Source organism: Schistocerca americana, chromosome 4, assembly GCF_021461395.2.
Source record: "Schistocerca americana isolate TAMUIC-IGC-003095 chromosome 4, iqSchAmer2.1, whole genome shotgun sequence".
NCBI lineage: Eukaryota > Metazoa > Arthropoda > Insecta > Orthoptera > Acrididae > Schistocerca > Schistocerca americana.
The window spans coordinates 468,250,789-468,270,157 of NC_060122.1; the positions used below are offsets into that span (position 1 = coordinate 468,250,789).

General features: G+C 43.0%; 1 protein-coding gene across 1 annotated transcript in view; it reads left to right on the forward strand.

Moving 5' to 3' along the window:
- The first annotated feature begins 1,845 nt into the window (after positions 1-1,845).
- LOC124612458 overlaps positions 1,846-19,369 on the forward strand; it is a 147,295-nt gene continuing 129,771 nt past the window's right edge. Inside the window, exons 1-2 of the mRNA XM_047140686.1 lie at positions 1,846-1,951; positions 6,810-7,011. Coding sequence (XP_046996642.1) covers positions 6,817-7,011 — 195 coding nt within the window. The 5' untranslated portion in view covers positions 1,846-1,951; positions 6,810-6,816. The remainder of the gene's footprint in view (positions 1,952-6,809; positions 7,012-19,369) is intronic.

Sequence of the window (19,369 nt, forward strand, 5' to 3'; positions counted from 1 at the left end):
ATTAAATATATTTTGTGTATTGCGGATTCCTCTTGTCAGTCCAAAATATCTGCTGAAGCCACAACAGTGGACATGAGCAATACATTTTATTATGTACATCACAGAACATTATTGGAGAAATTATGGTGTTACGTCATTAGGGACCTGGAAGAGCCCTTATTAAATCCTATCTAAGTAACAGGAAACAAATTTGTAAGTAACAATGGTCAAAAGTCAGAGTTTCTGAATGTTACTAGAGCTGTTCTGCACTATGCCACTCAAATCTGTGCCTTAAACAGTTGAAACAACTCTCATCAATTCTGGGAAGGGCATCAATAAACGGAAGGAGCCAAGTAAATAATTCTTCTCGCTATCCAATATGTGGTTTGAAGCCAATGTGTTAACTACTAACTACGAAAAGACTGTAAATATTTGTTTCAGTGTGTTCAATGTTGATGTTGTGTTCACTTCTACCAAACTTCTTGGCGTATAACTAGATACAAAATAAAGTTGAGACAGTCACATAGACTTCATATCTCGAAAGCCTTAATGGAAAAATGGAAATGTCGTGTGACTAGTGCCTCCCATCGGGTAGACCGTTGGCTGGGTGCAAGTCTTTCGATTTGACGCCACATCGGCGATTTGCGCGTCGATGGGAATGAAATGATGCTGATTAGGACAACACAACACCCAGTCCCTGAGCGGAAAAAACCTCTGACTGAGCCGGGAAGCTTTAATGAGTTATCTATTTAGTGAAAAATTACACACATTTGTTTTTGAGAAACTGCCAATTATATCCTATTACGCCATATTCCATTGCCTTCTAAGTTATTACGTTCTTCTATGGATTAATTATCCAGGGGCAACTAAAACTTTTATTCAGCAGAAGAAAGCTCTAAGGAGCATCTCTGGCATTACCAAAAATGACATATCATGTAGGACATATTTCAAAGAGTTACTATTAATGACAGTACTATATCTTTTTATATACAGCTGCCTTTCCTACCTAAAAGAAAACCTTAATAAGACCCATAATGGCTGAAAGAGAAACCTTTCTTAAATAGTCTGAAAACTCTTCAGAAGCAGATTTAATTCACTAAATAACTAACAATTCTGTTTGTTTGCACTTTCTTTCTATCTGCTTTTGTCTCCTTTGGTATGTTGTGTATAGTGTTTATGCAAGTAACTGAATAATTTTCAGCTCTTACTTTACTATTAATCAGATTGGGATTTTTTTTTGTATGTCCTCTATTCTTTTATTTTGTGGAACTTAGTAACTTATCAATGCTTACTTCCATATTTAACCATCGACCATGTGGGAAAATCTTTATATATCACATGCCAACATGTTGCTTTATCATGTTCCTTGTTTTATTATGTGTACTTTAATTCTGAGTAGTGCCATGGTTCTTGTAGGTACGTTTCTTAACATGTCAGTCATACTTTATGATACCTCTCTATCATTACTCTCGGCAGCATAAAATGGGACCAAATGCTTTAAGATTGATGAACAAATAAATAAATAATAAATTGGTCGGTGAGGTACTTTTTAGTTTGTTTCTGAGAATCTGGGGATTTTCAGTTTCCTACGTAATGTAACCTGTTGCACACATTTAGAATTATTAGCAACAGCCTACTTTCCCCGACTGCTGTATTTCTTGCTCTTAATTTTCCATAAACAAGTGTGATTTCTAGATATCTCTCTAGAAAGCTGCCGCATTTTATAGTACTGTATGTTTCACGTTTCGCGTGTCTGATGACAATCGTTTTCTAGTCTTCACGGTACGATTTATCTGCGCAGTAAATGCAGTGTGCGTCTTTAGATATCTTTGGTAAGTTGAACAACAGGTGGATTCTCTGCATACTCTTTGGACATGTTGTGTTTGATGGTGGTTAGGTTATGTGTGATGAAGACATGGTGTTTTTGTTATTGTGATGCTATCCATGTGTTTGAGTATTTAAAATAAATACGGTCAGTATTTTTATATACCTTTGATGATAAATATCAACAATATCTTGCGATTTTCGTATTTTGTATGTTATATGGACGGCTCGTATCGAACATTTCTTTTTACCCCTGTTTTCTCCTCAGTTATGAGAAATAGTAATAACATGTTTCTGGTACAAAGAAAATAAAGTCAATATATTTGTTGCACAGTAGGCTTAAATTTTGTTAGTGCAGATGTGATATTCTTTTATAGCTGATTTGTGTCTTATTTACTTATAGTTTTTATTTTATTTGGTTGTTTCGTGAGATGGAACATGTTAACTAATTGCATTAGATGTAGTTATGGCTCTACAGAAAAAAATAGTTTGCCTCAAAAATTGTCATTCACCACCTTTAATCCACTGACAAGATAGGAAAATGTTTTGTTTGTGTAACAGTAATTTGCTATTTCGCAACAAAAGTGATGTGCTAATAGTGAATATGATACTTATTCCTAGGTGGAGGTCTCTATCTAAGGGGCAAAAGACAGTGGAAATAAAAGAAAAACATGTCTGGTAGTAGTGTATCATCCAGTGTGTCAGTTCTCTGCTGTAGAAACTGCAAATTTTTTCTTCATGTTGCCCAAGTTGAGTGGTAGAACTGTGAAAGCTATCCACTATGTGATACTCAGGATCACTGTTTGTAACTAGTGTATGATAACTGCATAGGTTACACACTAAATTTTATGGCAGGAGAAATAAATAGCAATATTGGAATGAAAGAAGAGACTAGGTGAAGTTATCAATGTGGAATAACAAATTAAATGGGATCGACTGCTGATGATGCCACATCTTTTGTTCGATTAGATGATTGGAAAATGAAATTTACTCTCTGCTTCACACAGAATAACGCTTTTCGAATATAAGATGGTGAAAAATTAATGCAGATCTAGCTCCGACAACAGAATAGTTGTAGGTAGGCGTACAATAAAACTTTTTCGAAAGAGGAATAGGAAAAAGTACCGGTAGCTTATATTTTAACTAATTTGAACAACATTATTAAAACGTTGCTGGAAGTGGGGAGTAGGGAAGAACAGCTGTTGTTCAAAGAAATCCAGCAAAAAAAACCAAGGCAAGAGAACTGTTGACAGGAGGGATGGCATTTACTGTGCCAAAGTTAAGGGAAATGTCTGATTCCAATTTTTGTAGCTTTTGCTGTTGGCATTGGTGTTTTGGTATCGTCAGATGCGGTTGACCTATATAGGTCAAGGGAAGTGACCGATTCCTGTACATTTTTGTAATTTTTTTTTTGTTCATAATTTTGTGTGTTTTGGGATCTTGGTGTGTCTTTTTTTTACGGCTATACTTATCTTGCCCCTCCGTAAAATCCTCAATTTCCACTGTTGTGCTGTTAGTTTGATTGTATTTTTTGAAAGAGATGTTATTGTCTTATTTATATGTATTTTCGTGTTTGTTGCGGTGTGTATGTAGTGACATCATAGACGCCATATTGGAGATGCTTAGAATAGCCATTTCCACCATATCGATGTCGTCATGGGTCAAAAGCAATCAGATGGAATCGGACACTTCTGTAATCCCCAAAGTTATTAAGCATGCTTAAAGGTGTCCAGAAATAAACTTGAATGACATAGTGCTGCAATCTGACTGGTGTGACGTGTGCCGTAGAGAACGCAGTGGTCCCTATCATTAGGTCTATATGTTACTAACTTAATAGTGATGCTACTAGCAAGATAAGTATAGAACCTCTACTTTGGGTATCAAGATTACCAAGTGACGCATCAAGAATGATATTCCTTGAAGTTCCAACAACACCATAGATCTTTGGGATAGCCTAACTAAGATACCCAAGGATCAATACCCATTGTGGCCCTTTGTCAACAGTATTAATTCACCTACATTTCTGAAAGCTATAAAGTTTATATCAGTCAATGCACACACAATTTTTATTTATTTTCTATACCGATTTTGAGTTTTTAGTCTTGATCAATATACCACGATGGCTGTATCAGAATATAGTAGGGGTGAGCGGTTCCTTGAGGTTCCTACTAAAGGACAAATTGAGGCATCTGGTTGGTCACACACAGTTACATGTTTGGGGCACTGCGCATTTTATCGAGCAGTTAAAAGGCCTGTCCATCTCACGCAAAGGCTTAATTTTGAGCTTCAGTATCAAATCATCCTGTTCCAATACAGGGCACAGGCAATATCCTGCAGGTGAACATTGCATTGGATATATGTGACCCTGTGCAGCAGTGCCTGATGAGCACTCACCTCAAGTGAAAGGGAGACTCAGATACAATGGTGTTTAGGAAACCAAATAGCACAACCAGTCACCTATTTTCCACAGCTCACCTCCAACCAAAACAAAAGAACTTGCTGATTATTAATGAGAGCCTACTGTATCAGTGGTACTGCCTGCCTGCCAAGTGAACATTGCAAACTATGAACTATATCATTGCTAATGCCTCCGACGAGAGTACCGCAAAGAAAGTTGTGGGAACAAAGCATATGATCAAGAATACTCAGGATGAGCTGCCACAGCTAACTGCCCAACTACCACACATAAGAGGCAATACTGATAGGGTGGTAAAGATTCTACACCGAAGGGAGATGAAATGAATCTAGTGTTGTAACAACAAAATAGAGAGACTTCCTGGCTTCCGCTTTGTGAACAAACTACAAGCTTAGCCGCAATTGTGGAGTAGCATGTATTGATAACACGGTACGTCCCATCAGCACACGTATTGCTGAGCACAAGCAGTACGTACAGCATGGTGAGCTTACTAATTTTGCAGTGGCAGAACATGTAGACAAGTTTGGTGGATCAACAGAATTTAAACATGTCCACATTTTAGCTAGGCAGCCACTTACTACAAAGTGAAAAAAATCAGGGAAGCAGTTGAGATGGCAAAGGTGCCATCCGGCATGAGCCACGAGGAGGTCTCAGGTTCTTGCCATCATTGTTGGCAGTAACTGTGAATCGGGAAGTTGAATTTGGTAGAGCAGCCGCCACATAGGGCACCGTAAGCATACCAAATCAGCGACAGCAAAAGCCTAACAGGTGAACATTGCAAATATGAACTATTTTGTTGCTTGTGGCTATAATGAGAGTATCAAAAAGAAGGCTATAGGAACAAGGGGTAAGATCAAGAGTACTCAGGAAGAGCCCACGTACCACATGCAGGAAGAATTCGTGATAGCATGTCTATGCCGAAGGGGACCCAAACCCATGTACTACAGTAAGAGATTTCCTGGCTGTCACTCTGTAAAGGGGCTTCACATGACAGAATTATACAAGCTTAGCTGTGATTGTGGAGCAGTCTGTATTAATGAGATGGTATGCCCCATCCACCCATGTATTGCAGGGCACAAGTGATGCATACAGCTCAGTCAGCATACCAACTTGACAGTGGCAGAACATATAGACAAGTGTGATAGATCCATACAGTTTAAACAAGCCCATGGTTTAGTTAGGCTGTCACTGCAAAGCGAAAAATCAGGGAAGTGGTTGAGATGGCAAAGTGACCATCCAGCATGAGCCACGAGGAAGTCTACAGGCTCTCACCGCCGTGGTTGCCAATAGGCCTAACTGAAAGCTGGAGAGCCGAATGTGATAGAGGAGCTGTTCCACTGTGTGCAATAAACACCATATTGCAGGCAGCAGAAAGCACAGACAGCTCACATGTGCTCATATGAAAGCAGCACGATCTTGGTATGGCAGCTTTCACCAGACTCACCAGTGGCAAGTAATAAAAATTTACGTAAAATGAAAACTCACATCAAAATTCTCAGCAACAGCATTTGACGTCCCAATCAAAACTTAGTAAGGCCAAAAGGCCCAGACAATTTCAGATAAGTGCAAAGCAGTACCACCTGGTTATTCAGAAGTAAATTTATGTGGTTTCTGTAATTTGCTTTGGTGAATGCCAAGCGGATTTGAAAATGCTGCTATTAATTTATTGATTTACCTAACTGAATCCAGTCTTCCTTTTCTATAGTATCCTAGTTTGTATTATGGGAGGAAGTGATAAGACGTAAATGGAATATTTGTGTCCATATTGTTTTCATGTTTTCCAATGAAGGAAGTCTATATCTTAACTTTTCACAGTTCAGTTAGTAGTGTATCTAGTATTTTATACAAATGTTGCTGGCTACTAGTTTATTTATATAGTTAGGTGCAATAAACTTACAAGAATGCCGAGCCTAAGGGTCTTGCGTGAGAGAACAGTCATTACTCTCAGCTAAGAGCTCATCTCTGTCGAATACATTACATGTATTACAATTAAAAATGCAAATTCGAGGATGCAAACCGAAAGGTGATATATATTCACAATTCATCAATTACCTTGAAGGTGACATGCCATTCAACATGCTGCCTTCTTTGTAACTTAGTCAGTTCTAATGAAAACGTCAACATCTTTCAGGAAAAATTAAAATCTGATGTTATGCAGATGTCTGAGTTGTTCTTGTTCGATTATCCATCACCAGAGATTGTATTTTTGAGGGAAATGCTGATCTGCTCATGTGATATGTTTTTTAAGTTTGTTTTACTGGTGATTATACTCTCTAGCTACAAAGTCAGAACAGCTGCTACGGTATCGGATGTACTGTCATTAAAATGTAGTCTGACACTGTTGTGCGTCTTATTGTCACGCAGACGACCTGGGCTTATTCCTCAATACCGCCAGGGATTTTTCCAATGGAACGGGGTCCTGTTAGCCTCATGATGTTAGTTGAGGAGCTACTTGGATGATAAGTGTTGTTTTGACAGAGGCAAATGATGATGTATGGGTACTAATGTATATTGTTTACCTTTTTGCCTTTTGTGAAAAACTTTTGAATCGATGAAATTGTATTATGATTGTTTGCATTTTATGTTCTAGTTGAAACATGTATCAACCTCTCGTAGAATTGGGAGACTTGAAATCTGTCCTGAGAAGTGTGCTGGTGTCATCAAGGAGTAAATTGACACCAAAGGAGCTCCAAAATGATTTCCGAAGAGTAGAGGGCAAATTTGTTCCATATAGAAAGTTTGGATATGCCACTTTTGAAGACTTCTTACAGTCAATCTCAGACGTTTGTTCAGTAAGTGCTATTATTATTTAAAATTCAGATTTATTTAACAATATTTTGTTGGCAGAAATGCTATACTTAGTTGTAAAGTAGAGTAAATGATGAACATGTAATCTTACATGTTGTTTCCTCTGCACCATTCATTGGTGAAGGCATCCAAGAAAAAAATAAATGAAAATCTCATTTCAATGTAGTCCTTTCACAGCTCGTAACTTAGCAGTTTTCTCCTTATATGCAGAAAGAAACAATCCCTGTAACATTATATTGTATATTTGTTATGGTTTTCTTTCACTGTTGCCGGCAGATTCTGGGATAGTTCCTTAACTAGAACACAGCCTTGTCCTTCCTCCTTCTGAACCATAGCTTTGCCTCAAATGAGCATGACACTGACACTCAAACTTATGTTATCTGAAAGTGATAATGGTCTGCACATCAACCTTGTTTGTAGTTGTCTCTCCATCTCCAGTGCCTTCTCCCACTTTCTGTTCAGGAAGTAATCTCAAGTTCTAACTCTGTTCTTGCTATAGGAAAGAATCTTGCAATCTTCTGTATTGCAGTACTGCCAGTGCCAGGATTGTAGCATTAGGTCATTCCATGTCAAGTGGTCCAATTCATAAATTATCCTCACCTTACCAATCAGATTGTGTTCATATTTTGTGAGTATCTAACTATTCATGTTACAGGCAATTCTACAAATTCTTAGCCCTCAATATTAGTCATTAGGAGCCACTAGAGTTCAAGTCCGTCGGCATTTTGTAGTGAGGATGTAAAAAAAGTTCAGGTAGAATTATTAAATGAAGTAATTGTCAGAGAAAGCATTGCTTTTAGGAGTTTATTCTATATTTATTTCATTGTGAATCTGCGAAATTTAGCTTTCAGAAGTGGATGCTTCTGGAGAGAATTGGGGGAAAATTTTACTCTATAAAATTTTTCTTGATATTTGGGCAATTTTGAACTTGTACATCTTAAAAAGAGACTACTCTAATGCAGTTTTGGTATGTTTTATCCCTTAGGCCACAGACTCTGTTTCATTTTCAAAAGGTTTTCTGGTTACTTGAAAATAATTTACCAGTTGCCCAAAAGTGCATTTTGCAATCGAATACTTCACGACCATACTAGTGTGAAATGTTGCATTACATTTTCAAGCTCTGGAAGTGCCTCATCTCCCATTAGAACATAAGGTATTATTTCTACTTAACCATTTACTTGATCTGATACAGGTAATTCAGCTACATCATTTGTTATTTATTATTTTCTGAATACATTTCCATTGTATACTTGACTCACTGTGCCCACATTCATTGTAGTAGCCTTGTAGTTTGGATCAACTGTTGCTGTACATAAACTGAAAAATGATTTTTATTGGTATAAAATGCTTGCATCTGTTACACCAACAAGGAAATAGTTATGCCTCCTCCAGCTGTGACCATGTCCAATAAGTGGTTTGCGGCTATATGCGCAAGCTGCATCCCATTGCACAGCCTTGTCCTGTGCTATGCTGTTCTACGTAGCTTGATGAAACTGTCTCCACAGTCTGTCGTCGAGAGAGGACCATCTGAGTATAAGAAATACAAATATGACTGTGGACTCATGTGGAATTTATCTTCTTTATGGACCTTAACTGTACCATCTGAAATTTTACATGTGTCGTCTATAGGAATGTGACAGACTGTCATGTGGTTTTCAAGAAAGACCTGTGTCTGGATCAGTGTGTTGACCCTTGCTTCCTCAGTTCTTTGACTCACTATGAACTCTTAACAAAATTGTTTTAGTTGAAGTATTCCTTACTATTTACAACATGCTATCCACCTTAGAAGATATTTGGAAGTAAAACCCGTAGGGATTTTTGAAACTGTGTTCTGTGAATGAACAAACATAAAAATATGAAGTTCTAGTTTTCATGTGATAATCTTCTTATTTTCTTTGAAATTTTTATTTCCTCCTCAGGGCTAGCTGGCACAGTAGCTCTGGGACAAATCCCCATCCAGCAATGCAGATGTAGGTTTCCTTTGGGTTCATAACATTGTTTCCGGCAAACCCATGCATCTCACTCCACTGTACTTTTCTCTCGTAATTGCTTCCTGTTGGTGCCTTTTGTTGCCTTTTTGTCTAGAACTCCCTTCCATTATGTCCTTTATGAAGTTGCGACATTATAACCATCTTAGTTAGCACTCTTATTTCAAATACTTCCTGTTTCATCTTTACCATTGTCTCCAGATTTCACTTATATGCAATGTTGTGTTCCAGTCATGCAGTTTCAGACACCTTTTCATTAATTTATGTCAGTAGATTTGTTGAGAGAGGTTTTTCTGCACCAGACTACTCTTTAATGTCATACTCACTTCGTATGCCATTACAATTTTGATTCGCAATGGTTACAAATAAGCGTGTTGTAACAGTAACTTTAAAGGGTAGTTGTGAAAAGCCTGTTTTAATAAAATGAATGGAATTTGTACAACTAAGCTTTGCTTAAACTGGTTCCTGCTGGATCTGCATTTAATAAAATTACACATATTGGTAGTTGGCTCAGTATTCACGAAGCGAAGATGTATGGCGGTAACTTCATGGACTCTGATTAAAAATGCTGAAATGCTGATTTTGCATTGATGTTTTGCATAGTTTCTCTAATTCGCTCAAGAAGAATACTGGGATGTTTTCTGAATCAGTTTCCACAGCTGGTTCTTTTAGTGTCCATATCTGCTTCATCTAGGACTATTGTGTGTTAATACCTGGGTAAAACTCTAGATAAGCTCCAGAGCCGTACTGAAGTGTTTTATATGCTGCAGTGTTGTCAGAGCTTGCTATGAGGTATGTTGGTGAAATAAGGAGGGTGTGCCATATGCTGGGTCTATACAGCCATTGAGAGAGCATGGGACAGATGTGTTTCAAAGGTATAGTGTCACGTTCTCACATCAGTATATCATAGCTTTTCATAGCTTTCAAAACCATAACAATTCAGAAGAAACGGGCAAATATTTTGTAATTGAAGATTATCAGTTTAATTTAAGTTGAGCTATTAGGTCCCAACCTAATCACAATATTTTAATTCATGACATCTTCAGGAGATAAAAAAATATGTGACAACAAAGATATTTAATTTATATAATTAACTCTGTCGTATTCCAATCTAACCTAAGCCTTGGGCTAAGCTACAGATTTCTTGGTCACCAAAACAAGGTTTTGTAGATTTCTTGGTCACCAAAACAAGGTTTTGTAGTTTTCACATTTGTTGGTTTTGCCAACTCACAACTGAACTGTCACATCGTAACCTAATTCATGTTGTGTTCAGGAAAAAGTCACTCGTATGTGACAGTGAAGACTATACACTGACCCCCCTGCGGGTTCGGGGGTTAGAATAGGCCCGCGGTATTCCTGCCTGTCGTAAGAGGCGACTAAAAGGAGTCTCACATGTTTCGGCCTTATGTGATGGTCCCCTCTCGGGTTCGACCTCCATCTTTCTAAATTATTCCGAAGAGCGAGCCAATTGGGGAAGGGCGCCTTACATGGTGCACTGTATCCGTCGAGCAATTAGACCTTTAGCCGTCTTTCTCGTCGTTGCAATGGTGTCCCGCTCGTTTTCGATCTCTTGGGCGATTACCACGCTGCACTCTGCAGTGTTTCTTTTAACTGCGACGACGACCTTGGCCATTTTTGCACCTAAGATCCAGCACGGTAGCCAGTCCATTGTGGTGGGGCCGCCATGTACCCTCTTGGTTGTAGCCCCCTGACAACACAGGGATCGCTCTACTGATGCCTGCGCTGTTCACTCCCCACGTATGCCAAGGAGTAGATGCCCATCGCCCTGGGGCATCGGGACTCCCGGCAATGGCCATCCTGCCAGGTGGCCTTTGCTGTGGCTGGGTGGCGCCCGTGGGGAGGGCCCTTGGTCGGAGTAGGTGGCATCAGGGCGGATGACCCGCAATGAAGCGTGGTACATCATCTCTCGCTGGCGGCCAGCCGTCAGCAGTCTCTAAGCGTTCCAAAGCTCACTTTAAGGCTAATGTGTATGACCCCAAATCGTTCCCCTCCCTGGCCACACCATGGGAGGAACGAAAGGCTGTGAATGAGAGCGAAAGATACTCGCCCCGGTATCTCGTCTGTACCAGAGCTGACGGGGACTCGTTTGTGTCTGTGAAGCCTCAGTTCTTTGTCGAACATTTAGAGGACAAGTTCGGGGAGGTGGAGGGCTTGTCCAAGATGCGGTCTGGATCGGTGTTGATAAAAACGGCATCCTCTGCCCAGTCACGGAGGTTGCTCAATTGTGACAAGTTGGGGGATGTTTCCGTTAGCATCACACCGCATAAGAGTCTGAACATGGTCCAGGGTATTATATTCCACAGGGATCTTCTTCTGCAGTCCGACGATGAATTACGCGCCAACCTCGAACGACGAGGTGTTCACTTCGTCCGGCGCGTCCATCGGGGTCCGAGGGATAATCAGGTCGCCACCGGTGCCTTCATCTTGGCCTTTGAGGGTGATGTCTTACCCGAAAAGGTTAAGGTGATGGTTTACCGTTGTGATGTGAAACCATATATCCCTCCTCCGATGCGGTGTTTTAAATGCTGGAAGTTCGGGCACATGTCATCTCGCTGTACGTCCAGCATCACGTGTCGGGATTGCGGACGTCCTTCACATCCCGATACTCCATGTGCCCCGCCTCCTATCTGTGTTAACTGCGGAGAACACCATTCCCCCTGCTCGCCGGACTGTAGGATATTGCAGAAAGAACGGAAGATAATGGAATATAAGACCTTGGACCGGCTGACCTACCCCGAGGCTAGACGGAAATATGAGAGGCTCCATCCTGTGGCAATGACGTCAACCTACGCCGCTGCTGCAACGACGGTTCTCCCGTCATCACGAATCGGCTCTAAGATCGGTCAGCATCCACCGGCCCCTTTGCTTGTGGGGGGCACTTCACACCCTGTTGCTCCTGCAACCATCGGGGACATCAGCTCCCCCTTCCCAGCCGGAGAAGCGTAAGACTTCTTCGGCTGCTCTCGCCAGGAAGGGATCCCTTGGGGACCTCCCTTCGCAAGTTCCGACCAGTGGAAAAGCGGACGCCCGCAAGTGGTTGAAACAACCGCCAGTCCCTGGTCGTCGGGCCTCGCGGTCGTCGTCTGTCCCTGAGACTGACCCAGTGAAGCCCATGCAGCCTGAACCGCCGAAGGCACAGCGTGACAAGCAGAAAAAGAAGAAAGTCCCCAAGACCAACGGTATTGCGGTGGCACCGATCCCACCGCTTCCTACAAGCTCTGCCTCTGAGGACGAGGTGGAGATTCTGGCGTCCGCTGAGGACCTCGCTCTTGCCGGTCCCTCGGACGTAATGGATGGCATTTGCACGGATGCTCCATCGGAGGCAGCAGGTGACCCATTGGCGTAATCTGCCTTCCCAGTCCCGTCACGCCTTTCCCAGCCATGGACAACACCATCCTCCAGTGGAACTGCAGCGGTTTCTTCCACCATCTAGCTGAGCTCTGCCAACTTATCAGCCTTCACCCTTTCTTCTGCATTGCTCTCCAGGAAACTTGGTTTCCAGCAATGCGAACCCCCGCCCTCCGTGGCTATCGGGGTTATTTTAAGAACCGGGCTGCTTATGAAAGGGTGTCTGGTGGCGTCTGCATATATGTCCTTCACACTCTGCACAGTGAGTCTGTCCCTCTCCAGACGCCTTTAGAGGCTGTCGCTGTACGCGTGTGGACGCCACAGGCTGTTACCGTTTGCAGTCTTTACATTCCACCGGATGGTGATGTCTCGCAGCATGTCCTGGCTGCACTGGTCGCCCAATTGCCGCCACCTTTCTTGCTATTGGGCGACTTCAACGCCCATAACCCTCTGTGGGGTGGGTCAGTGGCCACAGGTCGAGGCGCCATCGTTGAGCATTTATTGTCGCAGCTAGATCTCTCGCTGTTAAATGATGGTGCCTTCACACACTTCAGTGTGGCGCATGGCACCTACTCCGCCATTGACCTTTCCATCTGTAGCCATAGCCTCTTACCGTCTGTCCAATGGAGTGTGCATGACGACCTGTGTGATAGTGACCACTTTCCGCTCTTTTTGTCACTACCACAGCGTCACTCTTCTCATAGCCCTAGCAGATGGGCTATGAACAAGGCTGACTGGGATTTGTTCTCCTCCACTGCCTCTTTTGAGCCTCTCTCTACTGATGACATTGATGCGGTGGTTCAATCGGTCACCACCGGAATCGTTACTGCCGCCGAATCTCCCATTCCCCGTTCTTCTGGGTCCCCTCGGCGGAAGGCTGTGCCTTGGTGGTCGCCTGAGATCGCTGAAGCGATTAAAGATCGCCGGCGGGCGCTCCAGCGTCACAAGCGACATCCGTCCTTAGCCCACCTTATCGCCTTCAAACGGCTGCGTGCGCGGGCCCGCCTCCTTATCCGCCAAGGCAAGAAGGAGTGCTGGGAGCGGTATGTGTCCACCATTGGCCTCCAAGTCACTCCCTCGCAGGTCTGGGGCAAGATTCGACGCGTCTACGGCTATCGGACCCCTGCCAGCGTCCCTGCGCTCTCACTGAATGGAGCCGTTTGTACTGACTCCGACGTCATTGTAAATCGCTTAGCAGAGCATTTTGCTATGAGTTCCGCTTCTGCGAATTACCCCCAGGCCTTCCGCTCCATTAAAGAGCGGCTGGAACGTCGGAGCCTTTCGTTTCGCACCAACCACCCGGAATCTTACAATGCTCCATTCAGTGAGTGGGAATTTCGCAGTGCCCTAGCTGCTTGCCCTGATACCGCTCCTGGGCCAGATGGCATCCACTGTCAGATGCTGAAACACCTTTCAGTGGACTGCCAGTGGCGCCTTCTCGATCTTTACAACCGTCTTTGGGTCGAGGGGGAGTTTCCGTCGCAATGGCCGGAAGGCATTGTCATCCCCGTTTTGAAACCTGGACAGACCCCTCTGGAGGTGGACAGCTACCGTCCCATTAGCCTCACCAACGTTCTTTGTAAGTTGCTTGAACGGATGGTGAGCCGGCGCTTGCATTGGGTACTGGAGTCTCGGGGCCTTCTGGCTCCGTCTCAGGGTGGGTTCCGTAACGGCCGCTCTGCCACCGACAATCTGGTGAGCCTGGAGTCGGCCATCCGTACTGCTTTTGCCCGCCGTTAGCACCTGGTCGCTGTCTTTTTCGACATGCGGAGGGCGTACGATACGACATGGCGTCATCACATTCTTTCTACGCTTCATGGATGGGGTCTTCGGGGTCCTCTGCCGATTTTTATCCGCAATTTTCTGTCGTGTCGTACCTTCCGCGTGCAAGTCGCGGCCTCGTATAGTTCCTCCCACGTCCAGGAGAACGGTGTGCCACAGGGCTCTGTTTTAAGTGTCTGTCTGTTTTTAATAGCCATTAACGGACTTGCTGCGGCCGTGGGAAATTCTGTCTCCGCTTCCCTGTATGCTGACGACTTCTGCCTTTCCTACAGCTCTACTGGCATTGCAGCTGTTGAACGTCAGCTACAGGGCGCCATCCGTAAGGCGCAGTCTTGGGCTGTAGCGCATGGGTTTCAGTTTTCGGCAGCCAAGACCCGCGTTATGCATTTCTGCCGGCGCCGAACAGTCCATCCTGAGCCGCGGCTTTATCTTGCCGACGAACTCCTTGCTGTGGTGGAGACCCACAGGTTTTTGGGGGTGGTTTTCGATGCCCGGTTGACTTGGCTGCCTCATATCCGGCAGCTGAAACAGACGTGTTGGCGGCATCTCAACGCTCTGAGATGCTTGAGCCACACCCGCTGGGGCGCCGACCGCTCTACCCTGTTGCGGCTCTACCAGGCGTTAATCCAGTCCCGTCTGGATTATGGGAGCCTGGCTTATGGCTCAGCATCCCCATCTGCATTACGGGTGCTGGACCCAATTCTCCACAGCGGCATACGCCTTGCCACTGGTGCTTTCCGCACCAGCCCTGTGGACAGCGTACTAGTGGAGGCAGGTGTACCTCCACTGCGGGTACGACACCAACAATTACTGGCTGCTTATGCTGCCCATGTTTTTAGTTTGCCCGGGCATCCAAATTACCGTGTCCTGTTCCCGCAGTCGGTCGTCCATCTGCCGGACCGTCGGCCCCGGTCGGGTTGTCCGATCGCCGTACGCGTCAAGGAGCTTCTCTGCGGGCTTGGGTTTTTCCCTGTTCCGCCTCCTTTCCAGGCGCCTCTGCGTACACCCCCGTGGTGTGTTCCTCGCCCTTGCCTTCGGCTCGACTTGGCACAGGGCTCGAAGGACTCGGTCCCTCCAGAGGCCTTCCGCCGCCACTTTTATTCCATCCTTGCCACGTATCAGGGCTCTGGAATTGTTTACACCGACGGTTCGATGGTTGCTGGTCGTGTCGGGTATGCGCTAACTCTCGGGGACCATTCCAAACAACGGTCCTTGGTGGCTGGCTGCAGCGTTTACACTGCTGAGCTAGTCGCCATCTTTCGAGCCCTAGAGTTTATCCGCTCCTGCTCAGGTGAGTCCTTCGTGATCTGTAGTGATTCCCTGAGCGGTTTACGAGCTCTCGACCAGTGTTTTCCTCATTCTCTCCTGTATGTCGCTGCGGGGCGGCTTTGACAGTGGCCCACATTCTGTTGGCCTGCCCCCTTTTAGCTGTGGTCAGGCAGACATTTGCGCTGCCTGATACGCTCCCTGCCCTTTTAACAGACGACTCCACTATGGCTGACTTAGTTTTACGTTTTATTGGGGCAGGGGGATTTTATAATTTAATCTGAGTGTTTCTGTTTTATTTTATTGTTTTGTGTTGATTCTGGCCTTTGGCCTATGATTTTCGACTGATTTTTTTTTTAATGTGTTTCTAAGTGGTTGGCTTTTCCTTTTTTATTTCTATGGTCGGCCAACCACCGTCACACTCTGTGTGGTTTTAGTTCGTTTTGTCCTGTCTTTGCCTCAGTTTCTCTTGTTCTGTATCGTCTGTGATCTCTTCTGTTCCTCGTTTTTATTCTCTGTGGGTGTTCTTTGTCTTTGGAAAAAGGGACCGATGACCATAGCAGTCTGGTCCCTTTAATCCCCCAAACCAACCAACTATACACTGAAGAGCCAAAGAAACTGGTACACCTCCCTAATATTATGTAGGGACCCTGCAAGCGCGTAGAAGTGCTGCGACATGACATGGACTTGACTAATGTCTGAAGTAGTGCTGGAGGGAATTGACACCATGAATTCTGCAGGACTGTCCATGAATCCGTAAGAGTATGAAGGGGATCTCTTCTGAACAGCACGTTGCAAGGCATCTTAGATATGCTCAATAATGTTCGTGTATGGGGAGTTTGGTTGCCAGCGGAAGTGCTTAAACTCAGAAGAGTGTTCCTGGAGCCACTCTGTAGCAGTTCTGGATGTGTGGTATGTCTCATTGTACTGCTGGAATTGCCCAAGTCTGTTGGAATGCACAATGGACATGAATGGAGGCAGATGATCAGGCAGTATGCTTACGCACATGTAAACTGTCAGAGTTGTATCTAGACATATCAGGGCCCCATATCTCTCCAATTTCACATGCCCCACACCATTACTGAGCCTCCACCAGCTTGAATAGTCACCTGCTAACATGCAGGGTCAATGGATACAAGAGGTTGTCTCATACCCGATAACATGCCCTCAATACAGTTTGAAACGAGACTTGTCTGACCAGGCAACATGTATCCAATCATCAACAGTCCATTGTTAATGTTGACGGATCCAGACAAGGCATAAAGCTTTGTGTCGTGCAGTCACACGAGTGGCCTTTGGCTCCGAAAGCCCATATTGATGATATTTCATTGAATGGTTCACATGCTGACATTTGTTGATGGCCCAGCATTGAAATCTGCAGCAATTTGCAGAAGGATTCCATTTCTACCACATTGAATGATTCTCTTGGTCCTGTTCTTTCAGGATCTTTTTCTGGCTGCAGCGATGTCTGAGATTCGATGTTTTACCATATTCTTGATATTCACTGTATGCTCGTGAATGGTCGTATGGGAAGATCCCCACTTCATCGCTACCTTGGAAATGCTGTGTCCCATTGCTTGTGTACTGACTATAACACCACGTTCAAACTCACTTAAATCTTGATAACTTGCCATTTTAGCAGCAGTAACCAATCTAACAACTGCACCAGAGACTTGCTGTCTTATATAGGCGTTACCAACCACAGTGCCATATTTTGCCTGTTTACATATCTCTGTATTTGAATACTCATGCCTATACCATTTTCTTTGGCACTGCAGTGTAAATTTAATCTGTGCACACTGCCTAACTATACCCTTGGAAATCACAACACATTTGGGAAAAAATAGGTGAATATTTGTGACATGAGTGCACACAATGAAATTTGTAATCGTGTTTGTCACAGATACTCAGCTGCTGCAGTTGAAAGTATGCTATTAGGTTCTGACCTAACCACAACCTCATAATTCTTGACCTATCTGGGAAAAAAGTCAAATGTTTGTGACAAGAATGAAGGAGAGAATAGTTTATGGTTTGGCCCTAGAAATTCATTGCCTCTTTTTTCACAACTTATTGGCTACGTGGAAGTATCCTGCCAGTGACTGTGCCAACCTGTGAGCAGTAGGGAAACACTGTCATGACTGCCACTGGTCCTGATCTAGACTTTTGCCTAATACTTGTCATCTTTACTGAAGTGGTGCTCCTTTTCAAGCTGCTGTGTTTTAACATGTTGAATCCATATAATGATACACCAGTATTTCACAGTTTAGTAGTATATTATGAAAACTTTATTACCCTCTCAGTAATGTATTAATCTGCCACCAATATTCATATTTACAGTTTCAATAATCCTTTCATAGTGTATTCACCAAGAAGTTCATCAGTGAGCTGTCTTGATCTTCAGTACAGTTCTTGGTAAAAAGTATGCAGTTTATGGTGGATCTCACCATCAAGCAGGTTCATCACTTCTGGTATGGTGAAATACATGACTGATTGTAAGACTACCATGCTCATTTAACAGCAAAAAAATTGTTCCATGTGATTTGGGTCACAAAATTAAATATAAAATCTCAGTGGTGCATCTTATGTACGAACTGTTCAAGAGTATTTCACTGAGTTTATAAGAACATCAAGTGAATTTAGCTGGGTCCCACCAGAAAATCGGCGAGCGATATGGAGTTTCTAAACATTTATTGTGGTGCTGCCAAGTCTCAACTACACTAAGAGCTGGAAGAATATGTATGTTTTCATAGCTCACCTGTTTTTTGAGTAGATCTAAACATCTTGCACCATGAAACATACTTGTGAGGTCCATACTTGTGAGGTGAGGTGTTGTCAGGCGCTGAGCAGAAGTAACACTAAAATAGCAAAAGAATGCTCCATGGAATAATATTCTCATTTTGGTAACCTGTGTAAATTGTCGAAACTAGTAGTAAAGTAAAGTAAGGAGAGATTGTTAATAAAGCTGAGCTAGATTCACGTTTTCTGAATAGTGGCATGCAGTTCATTTCAGATTTAATTCCCAATTGTCTCCTACTAACAGCATCTTTTAGGCTATCAGTATCCATACTAATTTCAATCTATCCACACTGAAGACAGTCTGAATAAAGATGCAACATCTCTGAATGTTGACAACCTTGTGGATTTCCCAAATATTGTGTCAGCTAATTGCTGAAACTAAAAGCAGACAAACAAAGCTCTTCGTCGTTACGGTGTGCTGAGTCAACTTTTCTTTGCTACATGTACAGTAATTTGTGAAATAGCCAAGTTTATACCAAGTAGTTTCCTGTTGTCAAATTCAATTTCCAATACTCATAAGTTTTGTGGGTAAACAGTTTCGGTTGCCAGGAGGAGCAGGTGTAGGTATGTCTTCTGGTAATGCTAATCTACTCGACTGAAAGAATCTCTGAAAAGTTTTTTTAAGATTTTGTGTTTGGTAAAACTGCCAGAAAAAAATCAAAAGTTAACAATGACATTTGTTTTCTCCATCTCGCCCAATAATTTTCAGGTTTTTAAAAATATGTAATTTGATAGATTTCTGAGTGAGGTCATATAAATTGCTATTTATGTTCCCTTATATGGCTCATCCTGCCAAATTTTTGTACATTATGGAAAATTCTGCATGTACAGGATCTGTTTTGAGGCTAGTCATATATCAGCTCAACCCCTTTACCATTAATTTTAATGTAAGCTAATAATGATAGATGTGTGGGGCATTTGAATTGTCAGATATCATGTAAACACAAATATTTATTGTCTTTATTAAAATTTCTTGAGTCGTGTACCAATAAAATTTCTTTTGGCATGTACCACATTACTAACATTGATATCTGTGTACTGAAATTTTGAGTCACTGTTGTTACTAGCCACAGAGCACCCTATACTTCTGCACTAAATAGCTATCAAAATAAATAAAGTAGGAGTAAAGGAGACCACTCAT